Here is a 19,491-nt window from a genome sequence, read left to right on the forward strand (position 1 = left end):
TCTTTTTTTTATTCCAGATTGACAAAGGTGTAGCTACTAACATCAATACATGTTTGCATGAACACTCAGATTTCTGAGCCCTGGTTCTGTGCATGCTAGCAGACTGAGAAGGCTGTCTGGCACACCATAATGAAATGGATCATCATTTTAATCATCTGTATTAGTCACGCCTGTGAATTTCCAGCTATGGCAAATCGAGCAATCTTTGTTGTTGCCTCCAGTCTCCTGCCCCCGAGTTGTGAGATGTTCATTAACTCTTCTTTGAAAGAGCTATGTGTACTATAGCAGACACTGATATTTCTTCACAGTTTGTGTTAACAAATTAACACAATCCTCTTGGAAAAATGAACAATAATAACAATAATAATAATAATAATAATAATAATAACAACAACAACAGTGATAATAATATTATTAATGATAATGATATTGATAATAATAATCCTTCTATTAATAATAATAATAATAATAATAATAACAATAATTCTAATAAACATTCAACACCAACCTTTTTCTTTTCTTTACTCGCCAGTAATTTTGCCACATGTACATTGTAGTTTGTACCTTGGCTGTACACAACTGTTTTGCTGTCTTGGCTTGTTTCCTGCTTATCTGTCTTTGATGTTTACCATATTATGATGCCAATAACTCCATGCCACAGTTCATCTCTGTGTGGCCAAGGCCCAGTGTGGAAAAAGAGGAAACACCACCAAGAAATGAATCAAAGCTGCAGCTCTTAACCAGAAAGATTGAAGGCATGATGGTACTTGTCTGAATTTGATAGCGCAGTAACCTATGTGTGTTGGTTTAGTCAGAAGACACACCCTGTACTTGGACTTAGTCAGTGTGTCTGCAGTGAATGGAGAAAACCATAAGGCGTGTGTTCAGCTGGCCCTTGGGCTACTATTTCTTTACACACAGGCGATGATGAGCCTGGCAGAGCTCAAACCCTGCCCACAGGGCATGTACTGTGTCTGGGAGGAAGAGTGAGGTGAGGTGAGGTGAGGTTGTTGCTATGGCAGTGTTTCACCCCTGTGTTCTTCTCTGAATGGAAGAGATCACAAAACAGTGTTTACACAAAGTTAAGCTACATTCATCAAATGAAATCCTTACAGATACAAATATCTGCGTTATGTCTCTAGACATACACATATAATATTACAGGGTTGACTTGTACAGGGGGAGACATGCTTGTTTCTATTCTCTGTCAGCTGCTGTGGAAAAGAAACAAACATTCACTGTGTCCACTTGTGTGGTACATACTGATACTTCAATGTATGCACTATGTACAAATATTGTCAGTTTTGGTGCTTACTACTAGGGTTAGAACTAGCACTAGTACTGGGTACATTTGAGCGATATTACATACTGGTACCAGGAGTTCAAAGGTAGCTTTTTTACTTTACTCTCTCTGTTATCTCAAAAATATTGTTGTCATTTAGATATAGGCTACTTTGCTATTCTGAATTAATGATACAAGGTGTGCGGCACTTGGTATAAAAAAATGACCCCCCCCCCCCCTTCCGGTTTCCTTGTGTTGGTGTCTGTGTCTACGTCTGTATGTATCTGTGTTGATTCATGGAGGGAAGGGAGTGGTAGTGAAGGGTGTGACTCTGACACACACTGTATCACACCAACCAGGTGAGAAGGTGTTTATAAAGCAGCAACCTGGCAGCAAATCACACTTTACTACAGAAGATAACAGAGCTGAGAGAGAATCGACTGCCAGGTGAGTCTCACATCAGGAAATACATTCAGCTGGCTTTGGTTGTGTTTGATTGTTACTGCTTGCTGACCTTCTTTTGTTTTCTCGTCCCAGACTTAATCGTAGGAGGAACACAACATGAGAATATTTATACTTGTTGCTGGTAAGATGTCCATCTTTTTTTCCTCTTCCTTTTATCTTGCAGTTTTTCTTTCTTTTTTAAAAGTTTGTCATGGAACTCATACCATTAACTTTCCAAACCACCGAAACAATGCAGCGTAGGATTAAACGGATAACTTTCTAGCAAAGAGAAGAAACTAAGCTGCAAAGCGCCGCTGCAGTGACTGGTCGGACTGAATTCCTGCATATTTTTTGTCTCTCTGGTCAAGACGGCACATGTTTAACAAACTGTTAACCGTGACTTTTCAGGTTCCTCCACCCTGACAAGGACATAACAACGGGGGAAATACTAAATAACTTGGATTATCTTTTTTATTTAAAGATACAGTGTAATTGTATCAGTCTTCAGGTATAATTATATAATTCTAGACACTATAACTTTTTCAAAACCACAAGAAATTGTCATTTTGAGTTTTATACATCTTAAGCCTCCACTTAAGATTAGAGTTTAGAGTGAGTCACAAGGTGGAGATGGAACAACCCATCAAAATGTGTGAACATCATCTAAGGGATAGACAAAACTCTTTAACACGGGGTAAAGTGTCAGCTGGGAGGAGCTGCTGCTGATGGACTGGAGCTCTTTGACTGGTCCATCAGTCTTGAAAGATGGGTTTAGGCAAAAGATTGGAAACTGTCCTGTTTATGATTAGGTGAGGTGTAGAGAGGGTTTGGTAAAAGTTCTATGTGATTAAGGTGAGTCTCTAATTACACTGAATAAGAGTTAACTGTCTGTCCAGTGTCTGAAACATCTTCATGCAGGCAACAAAAAAGAAGCTCATTCATCAGGAATACAAAGTATTCTAAATGTATTCGTTGTGCTTATCAGGTTAATTTAAGCAATCTTTATAGAATAGAAATCATTGCAGGATTGGTCAATATTTCCTGTGACTTGATATGAGTCAGCAGTGATTGTGATTTTAGGGTACTGATGTAATATACTGGGATGCTGATGTTTTTAATGAGTGACGGTGGTCATTTAGTAAAACATCTCATTTCTTATTGGTCTGCCTTTCTCCTGACAGCCATCGTGGCAGTATCACAGGCCCAGACTGACTGCTCTCGTGGGGCTTGTTACCCACCCAGCAATGACCTGCTCCTGGGCAGGGCTCACCAGCTCCAGGCCTCCTCCACCTGTGGCCTTACAGGCTCCGAGGTCTACTGCACCCCATACCAACAGGTAGGACCACAGGTTTACATCAGCATCAACCTCCAGTTAAATCTTCCCAAAGTAAATAATCCCGATTAAGGGAGACTTCTCTGCAAATGAAGGGTGGTTAGAAGAGTTATTAAGTTAAAAAGTATGGAAATAACACTGCTGGAATGTAGCTCTGAAAATATAGTAAATATCCCTGAGTACTGTACTGTGCAAGGCACCATTCTTTTAACGTTCTACTTGTGAGACTTTTCTGCTTTTCCTTTTTATTACAAAAATTATATACAAAATAGTTTTGAGTTTTTGATTGTTGGGCAAAAAAACAGCACTGTGAGGGTGTCACTTTGCACTCTGACTAACCTTGAACACATTTCTCACTCGTTACAGAATTTCTACAAATCAAACAATTAATGTAGACAAGAACCAGCAGATTAATCCAGACTGAAAATCATTAGTTGCAATCATGTAAGAAACATTAAGGCATAGTCATAATAATCAAATGATATAATGTACAGTAGTATAATAGTAGTTCAGTCAGAGGGGACATTTTTCTGTATTTTTACTTTTCATACTTAATTCACCACTTATTTACTGATTGTACTTTAATATGTTTATTTAAGTAACATTTCAGTCCAGGACTCTCCCTGTTCCAGAGTATTTTGACAGTGTGGTTTAGGGTATAGAAGTAAAAGACCTGAACACTTCCTCCACCACTGGGGAAAAAAACACACATGAATTTAAGCTTTGATACTAAAATATATATACTGGCTTTATAAAAACCCATATCAGTTCAACCAGAGCATGGTCACTGTCACTGCCTCAGCCAGCTGTGTTCACTCAGGCCACGCATGGGTGTCTACGTGAGGTTTGCATAGCCTGGAGGCGAGTGGTGCAGAGGTCATGTCTCTCCATTTATGAAGCAGTCTGATTTCAGTGCCAGAGCATCATGTTGCAACTGTACTCTTTGACCGACGTCTGAAAAACCACTGACCGGCCCATCTGCTGGATCAGCACAAACCTCCTATTGCTGGGTGAAGACCGTTTTGACTTTCAGACCGTTTCAGACTTTTCGGCTAGTTTTCACTGCCTAATGTTGGTATAGTTTATATTTGGTATTGTGCATTTGCTTTGCTCTCAGAAAACACAAGACAGAGCTATAAAAAGGATGTTTGAGGACTGTGGTCCAATGATCCGTTGTCTTGTTAACACAAGAATTCGTCAGTGTTTAATGTTAAATATTGATCTGCAAGAAGCTGGAAACTCTTTCCTTCAGATAAAAGTAGTGCAGAAGAAAAATCAAGTCTCCTGAGCTGGAAATATCTAGATAGAGAAGAGAATAAACTGTAAATATACTTCCAGCACCTCAAAATAATAACTGGGTTAGTACCCTGCTGCACAATTTTGTAATTGTACCCAAAAGCCATAGGTTACTTAGGTCAAAGTAAAGATACTGTGTTAAAACACTGTTTCTGAAAAAGTAAAAGTCACCAGAACACATAGTACTTGTGTGAAAGTCTTAAAGTACTTAAGTTTTTGGAGTACAAGTCATATGAACATATGGAAACATCTATGTATCATCGGCCTGGCTGATTATTGGTTTCAATGTTCAGCTCTCTTCTCATTATCTGGATTAGTGTTTTCTTTTCACCACTGAATTAAACATGCATGATGTTGTCTCTGATTCAGCATGCAGACTGGAAAGTAAGTAGTAACTAAAAATCAAATAAGTGTACTTAAGTAATTAGTATCATATATGTCTCTGTGGAGTGGAGGTATGAAATAGAAGGAACCTCAAAATTGTACTTAAGTACAATACTTAAGGTAATGTACTTAGTTATATTCCATCACCGCCACTGCAGCATGGAAATTGTGAAATTTCACAGATGTTATGTAACCTTTATACCTCACAGTGTTACAGTGTAGGCTACTTGTGCTGTGCTGAATCTGCCTCAGGGAATGGATAGCTGTGTTAGGCGTGGACTCTCTCTGATTGATCGAGGCCTTCCCTGTTTTTGGAGGGTTTTCTTGTTTGTTTTCTTATTTCGTACCTGAACCACACCTCAGCCAGACAGGGAGGGGCAGGAACACTCATCTCTATCTCAGCACTGACACATGGCATGACTACCAGTAAAGACCAACAATGATAGGGATGAAAGCTTGCAGAGCAGTCATAGAAAACTAGTCAGATCTTGTTGGGTAAGCTTCATCGCACTGCTGCAAGTACCAGATTTTGTAACAAGTAATCAATTGTCACAGTAAAATAATCAATGAAAATGTAAGGATTTCCAGCAAAATGTAGTGCTAACTGGTGTAATGGATAAACTTTACTGCTAAATTCTCAGTGTCTGCAATACAGACTCCAGAATATGTGTTATCATTGTGTCTGTTACAAAATCATTCAACTCTTCAGGGACATTTTAATAGACATAATGATAACACATACTCTGGAAAATTAATCGCTGCTGCAGTATCGCTACACTAGGTTGTTTTTGTCATTTTTAGTTTTTCATAAAGTGAGGTTATTTTGCTGGGGTGACTACATCACATGTAGGTTTATGGAAAATGATAAACATTTTTGATGACATACATTTCAGATTCCATCAGAGGACCAAATCATTTTCGGTGCAGTGTCAGATTTGCTACACATGCAGTTTGTAGTAAGACTTTTAGGTTAACTGGAAAGTCTTGCTTGTAATCTTTAATATAACCATGATAGCAAAGTATCCTCAGGCTTTCTACTATCAATCCTGATACACATACATGTAATATTTTATTTGTGCTATTAATGTCAAATACTGATTATATGACCTATAACTTGTGACAGCTCAGAGCAGATATAGTTTGGCTAACTTAGTTTTCATAATGTCCTCTGTAGACTTTAGACTCAGACTTAGACTTAGAATCAAATGAAAGCTCAGTTTATGCAATAGTCAGCTGGCAACAACATAATGCTAAAAGTGTGTGTTTGTATGTGTGCTGGAGGTGACACACTGCAGTGTCAAAAGCCAGAACCATTGGGGAGAAAGCCACGTTAAATTACTTTTAACCTACATAAGTTAAGAAGAGTCTCCCTGTCATGCTTTACTGTTGTAACTGAGATGCAGCAGTCATAAAACTGACATGGACACACCTGAGTTTGTGAGAGTGCTACATCTTTATCACCTGAGATTAGATAAGATTCACTGTTTGGCAATAAGAAGAAAAAAAGATTTACATACTTTACATTAAATGCAATGCAGTGGCGGTTATGAATGACAGTTGTATAGCTGTGACCAGTGCAGCGCTCATTGACGTCTGCATGTTGAGAGTGATATGAATGTCAGTTTATCTGGTGGGTATTATCTAACTGACATGTCTGTGACCCTCGCTGGTGAGGAGAGAGGTAATGATTATTCAAAGATGAACTTTCATTAAACCCATTTACCTGACTGCTCGTGTTATTGGATAACTCACCTGCAGCATCCCACTTCACCTTCATGTAATTTAAACATGCCAATATTTTAGAAGTTCTCATTTAAAAACAAATCCAGGCTGGTATCAATGTGAACACAATGCTCTCAGTTGGTTTAGCATGGTTTAGCAAAAATATATATGGTAGGGGAAAACTAGCTTAATTTAATCCAGAGTGAGATAAAAATCTTTTGTATTTACATGTATGAGCAAAAGCCAAAATTAATACACAATACAAAGGTCTATTGATGAATGCCTTATTTTTTACAAGGCTAGTTATGTATTCTTATGAAAACACGATTTGTCAAATGTCATTTCTGTGATGTCACAAATTATGATTGCAGTTTATGATTCCCATCAAGTAGAAACTAGTGACTGCTGACAATGAATTCTTCCATCCACCAGAGCCTGCTGACCATGCTTTACTATTGTCTTACTTTCATCATAGAAAGAGAACAATAGAAAAACTAGTTGTGGGAACATTTAGTTAAGAGATGTTTAATATGTACAACAGAATACAGACAACTAACAAAGTCAAAGAGTTGGCAGAAAATTGAGTCAGGCAGAAATGAAAGTTGGTGCATCCACAGACAGTCTAGTCTACTAGACTAGTCAATGTGTAGACATCTGCACATGGTGGTGCAGGTTTAAAAGCAACACCTACCTACCTGCTCCTACCACAGACTTCCTCTTGCAAACATCAAAATGCATTTTGTTGGGTAGGAGGCCAGTTGGGGATCATACTATTGTTCTATACATACTATTCAACATACACAGTGTTCATTATTCAGAGGGGGGCTGATGAAAGCAACCATAGAGTTGAATTACAGCCACTGCATTGTCCGACACTTTTCAACGGAAAACAGATCGAAGTCATTTTGCACCCCAATGTGGATGAGTGAGTGGAGACACGTAGCTGGAGGGGAAAACAATATCAAGGCCTTTATGTTGTAACAGGCAGTGACCAAGAGGGAACTTTTACCTACAGGGATAGCAGCCACGGTCTATGTGCCAGAATGAATACCAACTGGTGACAGCAGCGGCCCAGCTGTCACTCATACAGCTACATGCATACACTTTCATGATAATGGAAAATGGAAATTTGAGCATTACCTGCTCACCTTTTTTAATTCAGTGCATTGATGTTTTCTGTGTGTGTGTGTGTGTGTGTGTGTGTGTGTGTGTGTGTGTGTGTGTGTGTGTGTGTGTGTGTGTGTGTGTGTGGACATGCAGGGGTACTTTGATTATCAAAGTGATAGACAATCACCTAATAAGTCATTTCTTTCTCCTTCTTGTCCTTTCAAATACTGAAGAGCTACAATTGTTAATTTAAACTGTGTTGGTATAAAGAGTGAAGAGTGAAACCAATTTCATATTCTCTCAGGGGGACAGATCCTGTAGCAAACTGTCTGTATTTTACAATTATTTATTTTCCTTTGTGGTCCCTGTTCCACGGCTAACACAAAATGTTATGGTCAGATCTAGGGCAACACATTGTTTCTTCCTCAACTGCTACTGGGACAGAGTTTAACCCCAAACTACAGAACAGCTCTATCTAAACATGTTGAGAACATAATGAAGCCAGGACTGTTAGTCATCAGGCTTCCCATCTGAGGCATATTGATTTTCTGTCCACTGTGTAACCTGCTCACTGACATAGCTTATCTAACTGGCATAGCAGGCAGGCAAAGAGACAAATTTGGATATTGGTCTGTGGCCCATGGCTCACACACAGGACACATTCACAGTGACGCATTTCATGTGCACATACACCAAATATGACAATTTGATTCTGCAGCTAAGTACTATGTTACTAATTGTGTGTATTTGTATGTTTTCTGTTTCTCAGAGGAAGATGAAGTGTTGTCCATGTGACTCCAGGAACCCAAGTGGCCAGCTGGCCCACACTGTCCAGGATGTCCTGTCCACTTCTGGACCAAACAGATGGTGGCAGTCCAGGAAAGGTGCGCAAAAGAAAGAAAGAAAGAAAGAAAGAAAGAAAGAAAGAAAGAAAGAACTCCAAACTGAATTTAAACCAAATTAAAGTATGTTTCTGTGAATATATGTGGTGTGCCTGATGTAAATACTGTTCTGCTTGTTTGTCCTGTAGAGGTGAGTCCAGTCACTCTGGAGTTGGACCTCGATAACCTGTTCCAGCTTGACAACCTGGTGCTCAGCTTCAAGGTAGGATACAGTCTGCCCTCATCACTGGATCACATGAATCTGTTCACTGTCTTTTCTGTTGAAAGTCTGATGAATGTAAAGCATTGTCTTTTGAAAAGTAGTTTAATTCATCTTTATTATAGTATATGAAACACATATTGGTAGTGTTATTCCTCATATATAAATGATGCATTTGAAACCTAAACTCTTGTCAACATTCATCTTTTCTTCTTTGTAGGGTCCTCGTCCCAGTGCCTTTATTATAGAGAGGACACAGGACAATGGCAGGACGTGGCAGCCCGCTCTCTACCTGGCTACAGACTGTCAAAAATCTTTCCCAGGCGTCCCAACGACAACACCTCTCAGGATGGATGACACATACTGCTACACACTGCCCCCTACTGGAACAAATCCATACCAAGATCACATAGTAAGGACAAACGTGCTGTACCTTGGATGATTCATCCAAATGTTTAGTTTTGGCAGATAGTAAAAATACTGATTGCAGTAGAAACACCATGTTTGTTTTTATGATTATTACATTGAAGAAAAACATGCAGCAGTTAATTTTTGTTTGTGTTTTCGCTTTCTCTTTCTTGTCTTCCTGCAGCAGAAAAAAAATATTTAATGCATTTAATAAAAGTATGGGCTATATTTTTCTCTATTTCTTTTTTTTCTCTAGATCCAGTTCAGTCCTTTGCATCAATATGCATATGTGCCTGTTCCTAACAGCCACAAAATTGAAGGTAAGCCCCTGTCTGTAATGAATTACTTTGTGAATGGTGACTGATGCAGTTGAAGCCTGCTGACTGATAGCTGTCTCATCCACAGATGTGTCTGGGTTAACGGGGCTGAGGGTGAGGATGACAGAGCTTGGAGATGTGCCACGTTTACCAGGCAGGGCTCTCAGTAGATTTTATGCCCTCAAGGAGATGAGGGTGATGGGCAGCTGCATGTGCCATGGACACGCCAACCGATGCCTGCCAGAGACCTACAACAATCTACTGCCCAACAGCATACAGGTATGCAGGTGTTTGGAGGTTTGGAGGTTTGGAGTAGCTGCCAGACCAAGTCTTTGCTTTATACAGCTAGCTGTTTCCTCCTGCTTCCAGTCTTTTTTTCTTAGACTAACACTTCCTAGACATACAGTCCACTCTTTCTGTACTGGATGCTCAGCTGTCGGACTGATATCTCTGTAAAAACAAGAGAAAATTACAAACTTAATAAGTTGATGGAAAAAGCATACCACAGATCTGTTTGGATTACAGAAGGGTTTCCTCTTTACCACAAAGTTTGGCACACAGTGTTGAGGTGAAACTGAGTCAGAGGCTGTCTGGAGCACAAATGAAATAAGCAGCTTATTAAGCCCCCATGGCTAACAGAAGGCCTGTCTTTGCCTCAGGAATAGATTTATCATAGAGCTAGTTTCTGAATGCAAAGGTGGTTCCTTTTCAGTCCACTGAGAATTGTTGCCTGGTGAACACACCAACAAAGGTGACTCCAGGTTTACTTCCTGGTTGTGCTTCCCACTTAGAATGCACAGTAAAGTTTCCCCTGCTAACCCCGTCCATGTGTTCCCACTCTGCCATAGACTTTACCCTGTGATGACATCACAGATTTTTAAATTGCTTATATGGGCTTGAGGAATTTTACAAGTGTCCTGCAGGTGGCCACTCTGAAAAATTGGCAGCATGGCAGTGTGTGGCCTTGTGTCAGGTTTACATAATACCTCCATGGCCAAAAATGTTTTTAGGCCACCTTTGACTTTGATACTCATGCAGACAAGATACTGTAAATTCAGCAGAGAACCATCCCCAATGTGACACTGGAGTTACAGTATATTTAAAACACTTACAGAATCAATGTACATGCATTGTCTTCTGTTGTAACTTATCCACTTTCTGATCATTATATGGACTTTGGAAGTTGATTTTTTGCATCTGTGTTCAGAGATATTTATAGGAGAATATACAAGCAACAATAGAAAAGTTGCAAATCATCACTACAGCATCATCAATTTCATATTGAAACATATTTATTGGCTGTTTAAACTGAAATCTGCTGTGAATTTCCTTCCATCTTCCAACTTTGTTCATACTGATGTGTGTTTTAATTGTTGATGCAGATAATAATTGAGATGTATTTTCAAATGCTGATAGGGATATCTCAGTGATGCATACTTCTGTGGTGTCTGTGTGACATCTCTACATGGGCCTTTTTTCTGTGTCTCTTTGCAGGTGAATCCTCAGTGTGACTGCCAGCATAACACAGCAGGTGTGAACTGTGAGCGCTGTGCTGACCTCTACAACGACCTGCCCTGGAGACCTGCAGAGGAGGGCAACACTCATACCTGCCAACGTAAGACTTCATCCAAACCTGTTAGAACAGGGGTATTCAGCATGATAATGTCAAGGCCCAACAGAGAGGAGAACACATGGTCTGTCTGTCAGGCAAAATACTTAGAAGAACACACCTTTCTGTGAACAAATCCGTGCAGTAATGCCCTTCAAATTCACCAACAGGAACCACATTACAACATAGAATAAGATAATCCTTTAGTAGACCCACAATGGGAAATTTGCATAAGGTGTAAGCAAACATGGCCCGATGAAATAAGTAGGTTCTTTTTCATGCAGCTTACATTTCATTTATCGGATCCTCACTTATGCAGATTTAGATAATTAAATGTAGAACTGACAATTACGGAAGCTTTCTCATTGAAATACTTTCCTATTGACGCTAACACTGTGTTTATGTAAAAATAAAAAAAAAGAACAAATGCTATAGAAACATTTGGAATATCATTTTAGATTTTTAAATTATCTTCAAATAAATGTTGAACATTATCTATAGGTATATCCACTCCGTCTGCGCCCTCTAGTGGCAAGGAGGCCCTACCCTTGAATTTAGAATGCCTGTGCCTAGATCCATCCCAGGACACAAGTACTGGGACCAGAACTTCCATAAGAGATGGCTTCTGGTTATATTTGTCTTGTCATTGTCTTATATCACCTGCCCCTTTCTCCAGATAACAGGCCTGCCAATATTTATTTTATTTTAATTTTGTTATAAACACTTGTCACATCAAATGAAATGAAGGAGTAAAATGAATGAGGAAGTGTCAGATACCTAGACTGCTCTGTCTTGGAGCCTCTACCATGTCAGGGCTACCCACAGTGTTGGCATATCAATGTACTTGTCACATTTATTTGAATTGTTTTCTGTCTGTTTGTAAAGTGTATTTGGGATATGTTAAAGGTCAATTTCTTTGTACTTTTACATGATTAATCATCAACCCATGCTGTATATACTGAAAACCAACTGTTTTTCCCCCTCCTCAGGCTGTGACTGTAACAACCACGCCCAGCGCTGTCGTTTCGACCAGGCTTTGTACGAGGCCAGTGGACGGAGGAGTGGAGGTGTGTGTGAAGGTTGTATGCACCACACCACAGGGCCAAAATGTGAGCAGTGTGCCCCAGGCTACCAGCCTAACCCCTACAGCCGAATGGACCGTCCAGATGCCTGCATACGTAAGTGTTCCTTTAGTAAAAGCCACCTGAGCAACACATCAAAATGTGACAGTGACATCCAGGCTGTAGTGTTATTTTATTATTCAAAAATGTGTAAAATAGTTTGATGTGGATGTAATCTGTGATGAGTGACTCATGTTTGTGTCATTGTGTTGCTGTCAGGCTGTATCTGCAGTGCTGAGGGAACAGTGAATGGAGGCCGGTGTGATGACAGCACAGGCTCGTGTCAGTGTAAAGTGAATGTTGAAGGGCCCCGATGTGACCGCTGTAAGAGAGGATACCACGGCCTGAGTGCCTCCAATCCTCTGGGCTGCTCCAGTGAGTCAAACAAAACACCTTCCTGTCTCCTGTTAAACCACAGTCCTTCTCTTTAGCTCTGTCTGAATTCACTTAACTGTTACAGCTTTGCTTGGTCGGGTGATGTATTCACTGCATGTACAAGTGCACATATCTGACCCTTCAAAATTTTAACATGGTTAAGCACACGTGTGTAGAATCTGATCACAATGCCCAGTGCTTCTTCCTAATTCTGTTCTTACCCCTGCTGTCCAGAATGTTCCTGTTCTCCAGATGGGTCACAGTCAGATATTTGTGACCCAGTGACTGGCCAGTGTCCCTGTCGTCCCCACTTCCATGGTCTGACCTGTGACGAGTGCTCAAAAGGCTACTGGAAACCATTCCTGTCAGAGCGCTGTGAGCCCTGCAGCTGTGACCCCACCAGGTCCTACAGTGATACCTGTGACCAGGTATGACCTCCGTTATATTGTCTGAAACCAACATTTTCAGACAATGATATGTATTACAGAGAACAACAGCAAATGCTTAAGAAACAATTGAGATCTACAACTAGCACATATCTGGCATTTTTGCCTGTTAGATAAACTAAATCATAAAAACTAGAGCCTGACTGATATATTGGTTGGCTGATATTATCGGCTGATGTTGGCCCATCACATATATACAGGTATCGGCATGTGTTTTTCCTGATATGCACCAGTATACAACTTTTTTTTTACAGAACATTACACAGTGCTCTGTGCATCTGTAAATTCTAGTTAATGGTACACAGAAACATTTGCTAATCCCATATGAGAATATTAATCAAACTTGTAAACATATTTTGAGCAGGGCTTTTATAAATTGATGATGACATTAAGGAATGACAATATTGAATACTGTATGCAATGAATACTGGGTTGTTAAGCAGCAAATAGTAGTAAGGCAAATCAAGAGGAGTTCTACCGACACAACCCAAACTTTTTTTTATCAACATTTATAAGTTTATTCTTGAAAAAAAAAACGGTTTTGTATAACAGAACATTGCTAGAATTTAATGTATGTACAATAAGAATTAATTAATAATGTCAGTGCCCCTACATCAGCTGTTGCTGGTCGTGCTGCTGTAAGGGTTTACTACTGCTACTGCCGAGGTTACAGGTGTTGGTGGTTGATGGATTTGTGGTTTGTAAAGTGTGCATCCTCTTTGTGCTCATCCTAATTGATCATGACGCTAAAGTTCAGTCCTGTTTCTTTCCTTCCAGGTGACAGGCCAGTGTCAGTGCAGACCAGGCTTTGGAGGCCGAACATGTACCGAGTGCCCAGACAACACATACGGAGATGCTCTCTTAGGCTGCCAACGTGAGTCATCCCTCTGTGATTACTTTATAGCTCAGGAGCCAATTGTTGCCTTGAATTTCGAACAAAAAAATTACAACAGAAAAACATTTCTACACTGTCCTCTTATGATCTTCCTTTTCTTCCTCCACAGCATGCCGGTGTGATGCTGAAGGAACCCTTCCAGGAGTTTGTGACAAGCAGACAGGAGTCTGTTTGTGCCGGCCGGGTGTCACCGGGGCTGGCTGTGACACGTGCAGTCGTGGACACTGTGACTCCTTCCCTACCTGTGAGATATGTCCCTCCTGCTACTTCACCCTGGACACCCAGAGACAGAACCTCAGCTTAGCTGTAGAGAGGCTCTACACCAGCTTCCCTTCTCGTCCTGGAGGCGGCTATGATGATAGTGGAACCGTCGGGCCTCGCATATTGAACCTGCTTAATAGACTTAACCTGATCCGGAATTCCATCTCCCTCCCACCCAGTACAGCCGAAGAGGTTGACGATGCCTTGTCCCAACTGAACAAGCTCAGGTGAGGGATATGAGATCTTTAGAGGAAAACATTGTTTTTTATTGTTTCTTCACCCTATTCTAACTCTTGAATGTAAAGTCACCAAGCCTTATCGAACAACTGTCTCACAGAGACCAGGTGGCCAAGGTTGATAAAGACCTATCAGCCCTGGAGAGAACTCCTGGTCTGGACTCAGAGCTGGACAAACTAAGGGCTCTGCTGGACAGCCTCACTGTGGAGTACAAAGACAAGAAAGGAGCAGTGGACACATCCATCAGTCCCAACAATACAGGTCAGAAACAAAGACACACCAGTCACCGCTGCACTCACTTCTAGTGAACGTCATTGATCGCACTGTCACTCAGACATAAGTTCTTTTTGAATATTGAGGAGCTGCAGAGTTTCTCATACACACCCTACATACCTCAACTGTTCCCCAAAGAAGCAAGCCTCTCTGTTAACACCATAGACCCCTGAAGACTGTCAAAAGACTCTAGATTCACTTGTTCAAACTTCCCCTCGACCCCACATAGCATGACTCCCTCACATGACATTACATCACTCCTTAAGCGTCTGCTTAATGCCCTATGTGTAAATCTAAATGTAAATGTAAGACTTATCACCATTGTGAAGAAATTATTCCTCATTGAAATAGCAAAATATACTGGAGTGGGGCTTAAACATTGGTTGGAGCAGAATGTCTCCTGAACCATCTCCACCACAGTAGCTATAGACTACAGGCCATCTTGTAGTGGGACCACGCCAGTCAACGCTATCAACATGTTCAGGTTCGGACCCATGACATTTCAGTAGTGAGTATGATATTATTACATGAGTACTCAGTACTCATGGTTTGACAGACAGACAGACAGACAGACGGACATATATACACCAGACAAAGTATTCAAACTGTAGTTAAATCTACAATAGGTGTCTCCAGGACCACACAAACTCATAAGGTGAAATCATCAGCAGCTCCGCTGTTGTTACTGGTAAATATATGTTGAGTTTCTCTGTCCCATTCAGGAGAGTTTTCAGCCATCCAGAAGGCTTATAATGAGTCTAAAGATGCAGCTAAAGAAGTGGATGCCAGTGGGGACAAAGTGAAGGAGTCAGCTGATGTCAGAGAAAAGACTAAGGACCTTCAAAACCAAGTACAGCCAGCCAACAACAGAGATCTGGAAAAACTGAACCAGAGCATGGCCTCCAGACCTGACCTCACTCCTGTTGCCAAGCAGGTGACTACCAGGCCTCACTTCATCAACATGATGCTGTGATGCTCAAAATCTTAAGCAAATGATTTCTCTTCTTTCTAAAGTGAGAGGGTTCATAATTTGGGAGCATACATATCAATGGATCATTGTTGTGTTATGCAATCCAACCCCTTACAACCCCCTTACTGACTTTTTTGTTGACCGTAGCTCATGTATTTCTCCTTTAAATCATAACTGTGACTTTTCAGGTATGTGGCAGTGTTCGCTTAGAGCCCTGCACCCCTCTCCAGTGTGAGGTTGGAGAGTTGTGTCCACCAGAGGGAACCCCACCTTGTAAAAAGGGGGTAAAGTGTGTGGGCGCCCTGCCTCTGAGTAAGAGGGCTGATGCTGATGCCAAGGATGTGAAAGACAAGCTGGACAAGCTCACTGGGAAGATCACAGAGGCTGCAGAGAAGGTGCACACACACACACACACACACACACACACACTTGACACACACATACACACACTTGTATGTGTTCGTTTTGCCTCTGTAATCTGCTCAGGCTGCTGTAACTCTTTCATAAAAGCATGAAAGCATTAAATAATTATAAATCATCATTTAACTTTATATCCTTTCCTTACAGCTCCAGAAAACACAGGATACAACCGACCAGGTGAGACAGTCTACAGAGAATCTGTCCAATAAGATGAAGCAGGCCAGAGATGAGCTAGAAGAAGACTTAAAGGAGACGCGGGATGTTGTGAAAGAGCTCAAAGATTTCCTGTCAGGTAACTCATATGCGAGAGAGTTTGCCTCAGAAGGTGATGCCTAGGTCAGTCATTCTTTATTTTGTCGTTTCCAACTATTTCTGTGTCTGTCTGCACAGACCCGTCCACCGACCTCACCCACATCCAGGAGGTGAGCGACTGGATCCTTAAAGCCAAACTGCCCCTCAGCCTGGCTGCTCTCAAGAGGAAGCTGGAGGAGCTGAAGGATCTGGCAGCCAATCTACCAGACAGCACAGCCATTCTGGACGAGGCTGAGCCACAGCTGGACACAGCCAGGAAGCTGCTGAAGGAAGCCCAGGACACCAGGTGGGCCCTTACACTTTACAATGATCATTAATACTGTTATCTCAAATCATTTCTTAAAATTACGGCCTGGCAGAGATAGCAAACAAACAATTCACAAGGGCGTGTTTAGATTGAATAGAAGATTTTTCATTAAATAAATTGTGAACATCAAAATCTGTTTTCAGCATGCCTCCTGTACCCTTTTCTGCTTTTTGTAAGGTTTTGAATGATTGATTGTTATATTAATAACAAATCCAAAGTAACCAGAATAGTGCTTTATGCTTGAAAACCCATGTGATGATAAATATAACACTGATGTAAAAAATGTTTCCTGTGGTTGGACATTCTCAGGGACACTGCACTGGGAGTAAAGGCTGACGTGGACAAGTTGCTGGAAGGCTTCAGCACAGTGGAGGGCTCTCTCTCTGGCCTGGAAGACAAACTACAGAACAGCATGGATATCATGGATAAACTGAACACGAGCCTGACTAAGGTAGGAAGCACGGCTACATTAAACTGTCAATGACACGATGGCCCTCTGATTCTAGTAAAAGCAACCTGTAAAGTGTAACTGAGTTTTTCCCGTTATTCTCTTCATGTAGGCCAAAGACCAGCTGAGCCCAGCAGAGAAGGCTCTGGATGACGTATCGACACTAACCAAGCCAATGAAACCTCTACTGGATGAGCTCAAAGACCTGCTGAAGGACGGAGACCAGCAGGCCCAGGATGCTCAGGAAAATGCAGATAATGCTGCGGATGAAGCAGCCTCTGCACAGGAGGTGAGACATCTGCTGGAGTTTAAACCATGAACATTTTTGGTTTGGATCAGGACTCAAGTGTAGGGTAGCGTTAAAGTATAGATACTGCTAGTCTTCAGTGTCTGTGTGTCTCTCTGTTAAAGGGGGCTTACTAAGGGGCAACCAAGTCAACCTGTATTCAGTAGTAATGTACCATAAAGACTACAATTAACTGAAACATTTAAATGGCAAGTTTTTGTTTTTAGTTCAGAGGAACGGTATCATGGTTCTTTTGAATTTCAGTTGCAAATGTTTGCATTTAGAGTGAGTAACTGAAAAAAGATGTGTTGACATGGTGGGAACCATTTTAAAGTTGCTTATCAAATTCATAGAGTTAAAATTCAAGGGAACAAGGTCAGCAAAATGCCTTCATAATTGTACTCATCCAAATCCGTGTGTGACTGTAGGACCTGAAGCCTTTGCTGGAGCAGCTGAATCGTCTTAAAGACTTGGCTCCACCCACTGAGGTGGGGCCAGTGGGGGAGCGTCTGGCGAAGCTGCAGCAGGATGCTGGAGCTCTGGCCAACACCACTGACACCATGTATAAGGCTCTGGAAGGTAATACAGCAAAATCACTCCACCACAAGTCTGGGTTTTTTAAAAATCTTTTTTTTTTCTAATATTTTGGAGGATGGGCACTTAAACACACTGTAAACTTACAAATAAAGACACCAGAAATATATGTATCTGGATGTTTTTTCTTTACATTTACAGTATATTTTCTTTATAATATTTTGTTTCTTTTAATCAGTTACTTAGAGGTAGCTGCTTGTCCCAGAGGTACCCTGCCGGTCTAAATGTTTTGTTCTTGCTTATTTCTATTGACTCTATTGACCCCTCTGGACTCTTTTCAAACACATTTTTCTTGGTCTACAGATACACAAATTCAAAGATATTACACTTAAATAAAGCTAATGGCTGCATGAGTAACATGCATTCAATTGTAGAATGTTTATTCATTTGACAAGTATTTGCAGAATTTTCATAAGTTTGTTCATTAGATGAGGTAACTCCCTGTACCCTTATCCGTTTCCAGGTAAAGGAGAGTCCCTCAAGCAGCTGCAGGATGAAATCCTCCAGAAGTCAGAAAAGCTTAACGGACTTGATGCAAAACTCAAAGACCTTTTGGAAAAACTTCGAAAGAAAGCACACGACCTCAGCATCTGCCAGGGTTAAAAGTCACCTGCTGGCAAGATCCACTGCTGCTGTCACCACAACATGTCTTACCAGCCCTTACATTAGTCACACCTCCTACTGTCTTCACTTTACTACGGGAGAATCCTCCCTACGCCTGGATCACTGCTTTAACTCCTCTCTATAACATAACATTTCACCTCTTCTCCGGCAGTTGTCAAAGAATTGTGGGAAATGTGGGGAAAGCAATGTAGAAAATCAGTATCTGGTGTTTAATGAGAGACGAGAGTTAATGGAGAAAGAAATGACTCTTCAGCATTAAAAAACTCCTGGAATATTTAAAGGGACAGTGTGTAATATAGCAAGTATTTAGCACCATCTAGCTGTGAGGTTCTACATTGCAACACTCCTTTGCTCACCCCTCCCGTTCTGAAGACGTTGGAGACGTTCCGGAAGCTACGGTGGCCCTGACGGACGAGAAACTCATTTTCAAAATATGGACTCTTTCCCAACAGCGTCGAGTATTTCTACCAATTCAAGCAATGAGGTAAAGATGTAGTTAGTTATTGTTATTGTTAGTGATGAGCGCTTTCGCTGAGCTCACTCTCAGTTCCACAGTCAAGCTAGCTCTGAGCGAAAACGCGGTTAGCCCTACTACGCAGTACCACGTAGTGCTTTGTGTCCCTCTCGGCAGTCCGTAGTTTTTTTAAAACCAGAAAGACATGGCGGCCTCCATAGAGCTTGCCCGTGCTATGTATATTCAGATAGGTAATTCTTCGCTCAGGAGGATAAGTCAGATTGTTGGCAGAGGTAATTGTACACCAATGAGGACTTACTTATGAACGAAGACATTGATTTGAGTTAATAAATAACTTAAATCGTTACACACTGTCCCTTTAAGTTACAAAGTTTATCATTCTTAATCTTTAATGACAGTACGATAAGTTCTTTTTACTGATTAGACAAACACAGTATGCATAAA

At 40.9% G+C, this 19,491-nt stretch overlaps 1 protein-coding gene across 1 annotated transcript; it reads left to right on the top strand.

Annotated features, from left to right (window-relative positions):
• Positions 1 to 1,611: 1,611 nt before the first annotated feature.
• Positions 1,612 to 18,852, top strand: lamb3 (laminin subunit beta 3). Its single transcript, XM_030419560.1, has 23 exons — positions 1,612 to 1,729; positions 1,820 to 1,868; positions 2,908 to 3,062; positions 8,338 to 8,452; positions 8,599 to 8,672; positions 8,890 to 9,081; positions 9,334 to 9,397; positions 9,483 to 9,673; positions 10,889 to 11,009; positions 11,993 to 12,181; positions 12,344 to 12,499; positions 12,734 to 12,927; positions 13,723 to 13,819; positions 13,950 to 14,328; positions 14,439 to 14,599; positions 15,334 to 15,545; positions 15,770 to 15,976; positions 16,149 to 16,293; positions 16,392 to 16,599; positions 16,930 to 17,071; positions 17,181 to 17,357; positions 17,783 to 17,933; positions 18,412 to 18,852. Exons 2-23 carry the CDS (start codon positions 1,844 to 1,846, stop codon positions 18,549 to 18,551), a joined length of 3,495 nt encoding a protein of 1,164 aa, XP_030275420.1. The 5' UTR covers positions 1,612 to 1,729; positions 1,820 to 1,843; the 3' UTR covers positions 18,552 to 18,852.
• The last annotated feature ends 639 nt before the right edge of the window (positions 18,853 to 19,491 follow it).

Source organism: Sparus aurata, chromosome 6, assembly GCF_900880675.1.
Source record: "Sparus aurata chromosome 6, fSpaAur1.1, whole genome shotgun sequence".
Taxonomy (NCBI): domain Eukaryota; kingdom Metazoa; phylum Chordata; class Actinopteri; order Spariformes; family Sparidae; genus Sparus; species Sparus aurata.